Source organism: Erpetoichthys calabaricus, chromosome 3 (genome assembly GCF_900747795.2).
Source record: "Erpetoichthys calabaricus chromosome 3, fErpCal1.3, whole genome shotgun sequence".
Taxonomy (NCBI): domain Eukaryota; kingdom Metazoa; phylum Chordata; class Cladistia; order Polypteriformes; family Polypteridae; genus Erpetoichthys; species Erpetoichthys calabaricus.
In genome coordinates, this window is record NC_041396.2 from 123,436,630 (window position 1) to 123,439,129 (window position 2,500).

The window sequence follows — 2,500 nt, forward strand, 5'->3', positions numbered from 1 at the left end:
TTCATGGAAGAGTTGTAGCCAAAAAGCCTTACCTCTGACATGGAAACAAGGCCAAGCGATTCAAGTATGCACAAAAACATAGGAACTGGGGTGCAGAAAAATGGCAGCAGGTGCTCTGGACTGATGAGTCAAAATTTGAAATATTTGGCTGTAGCAGAAGGCAGTTTGTTCGTCGAAGGGCTGGAGAGTGGTACAATAATGAGTGTCTGCAGGCAACAGTGAAGCATGGTGGAGGTTCCTTGAACGTTTGGGGATGAATTTCTGCAAATGGAGTTGGAGATTTGGTCAGGATTAATGGTGTTCTCAATGCTGAGAAATACAGGCAGATACTTATCCATCATGCAATACCATCAGGGAGGTGTATGATTGGCCCCAAATTTATTCTGCAGCAGGACAACGACCCCAAACATACAGCCAAAATCATTAAGAACTATCTTCAGCGTAAAGAAGAACAAGAAGTCCTGGAAGTGATGGTATGGCCCACACAGAGCCCTGATCTCAACATCATCGAGTGTGTCTGGGATTACATGAAGAGATAGAAGGATGTGAGGAAGCCTACATCCACAGAAGATCTGTGGTTAGTTCTCCATGATGTTTGGAACAACCTACCAGCCGAGTTCCTTCAAAAACTGTGTGCAAGTGTACCTAGAAGAATTGATGCTGTTTTGAAGGAAAAGGATGGTCACACCAAATATTGATTTGATTTAGATTTTTCTTTTGTTCATTCACTACATTTTGTTGATTGATGAAAATATATGATTAACACACATTTTTGAAAGCATTCTTTGTTTACAGCATTTTTTCATACCTGCCTAAAACTTTTGCACAGTACTATATATATGTGTGTGTATATTATATATATATATATATATATATATATATATATATATACACATATATACAGATATACACACACACACACACACACACTAGAACAGGTGCAAGGGTATCAACCAGTAAAGACAGTATTCTTTATTGCTTACAAAATATTTTATATGGTCAGAGTGCTGTGATATGCACAGATAAAGGATCAGGATAATTCATGCTTAAACAGAAAAAATGCACAGGTGTGTCTTTCTATATATGTATGTGCTTTTGTTTAAACTGTATTTCATAATCATTTATAACATACCTTTCACACTATGTTTACCCTTAGGTAGCTTAGTAATATGAGCAGCTTGCTTCAGTTCATACCTAAAGAAAAGAGTAAATTCATTAGATCATTAATATTAAAAATAATAGTTATTAAACCAAATTAAAACCATCTCTTTGACAATGAAGATTAATTAAAATAAATGTATGAAAACAGCAGAACAAGAAGAATAAATGCTGCTTTTTAACTGTTCACTGTTCTCTTCATTAGAAAGATTTTTAAAAGGTAATAATCAAGAACACGACTACACTGATTTGAATAATTTGCCTTATAAGAAACTTATTCAAACCTCAACATATTCTTTCAGGTTTTTTTTTTTAATAAAGATAAATTAGAAAAAAAATTAATTTTGGAAATAATGTTATCTTATAAACCACCTTTTGGATAGAACTGATACAGTAAGCTGTTAACACAACTTAGGAATGAATTTGCCCAAAATGCACAGGCCCCGTGTCTGATGGTTCAGCTTTAGTAAGACTGACAATGTCATAATAATGTAGTAATTTTAGGACTTTAAACCGACAATGATTGATGGAAAATTTTGAAGCTGCTATAAATAATAATAATAAATATAACATGGAGTAAACTTTGTGACAAATAAATATTTCTGCAAAGGCAAGAGCTGAACATTTGGATGCATTACATAACGATGTCTTTGATAAAGAGGATATAGACAGACCTCAATGGTGGTTGGACACATCAAAGTTTAGGACCCCAAAAATACAAAAATTCTTCTCAAAATTGACTCACATCTCAAATCATTGTCACAGAAATTCAAAAATACCACAGACCAGGAAAGATGATGGGGAAAAAAAGAGGTCAAACTGTCAGACTACTTGTTGCCAGCCACCATTTGCCAAGTCCAATTTGATGATTGGAAAAACATGTTCAGTTTCAGACTATTATGAACGCAGTGTGACGATGCACGTTGACTCGACACTCCGTTGCCTTTGGGAGCCTCTCAAACCTGCCACCGTTGATAATGTAACCAAAGAAAAGCCGGGCAAATGAAGACTCTCACATAGCAAGGGGCAGATGCAACAGTGCTTAGGTGCTTTTATTATATATGTATAAAAAAAAAAAGTCAAAAACAAGCTTTGGTTTTATATTTGATTTGATTACATTAATGTTTTAACTGCTACTATGAAAGGGAATACAGCTGTTAAAAAACACCTTATTTGTTTAAAGTGTTTGCAAACCAAATACACTAGTTTTGAGTTCATTACTGAAGTTTGCACATAACAATGTGATTCCTGTGATTGTCTACGATTAATCGCGATTAAATATATTTTAATCGTTGCCCAGCACTTATATATATATATATATATATATATATATATATACATA

The 2,500-nt window shown here is 34.2% G+C and overlaps 1 protein-coding gene across 2 annotated transcripts in view; it reads right to left on the reverse strand.

Annotated features, from left to right (window-relative positions):
- The window catches only part of parp1 (poly (ADP-ribose) polymerase 1), a 110,987-nt gene that overhangs the window by 19,431 nt on the left and 89,056 nt on the right, over nucleotides 1–2,500 (reverse strand). For both annotated transcript variants that reach the window (XM_051924250.1, XM_051924251.1), the window contains exon 17: nucleotides 1,133–1,194. In XM_051924250.1, the coding sequence (XP_051780210.1) occupies nucleotides 1,133–1,194 (62 nt within the window). The remainder of the gene's footprint in view (nucleotides 1–1,132; nucleotides 1,195–2,500) is intronic.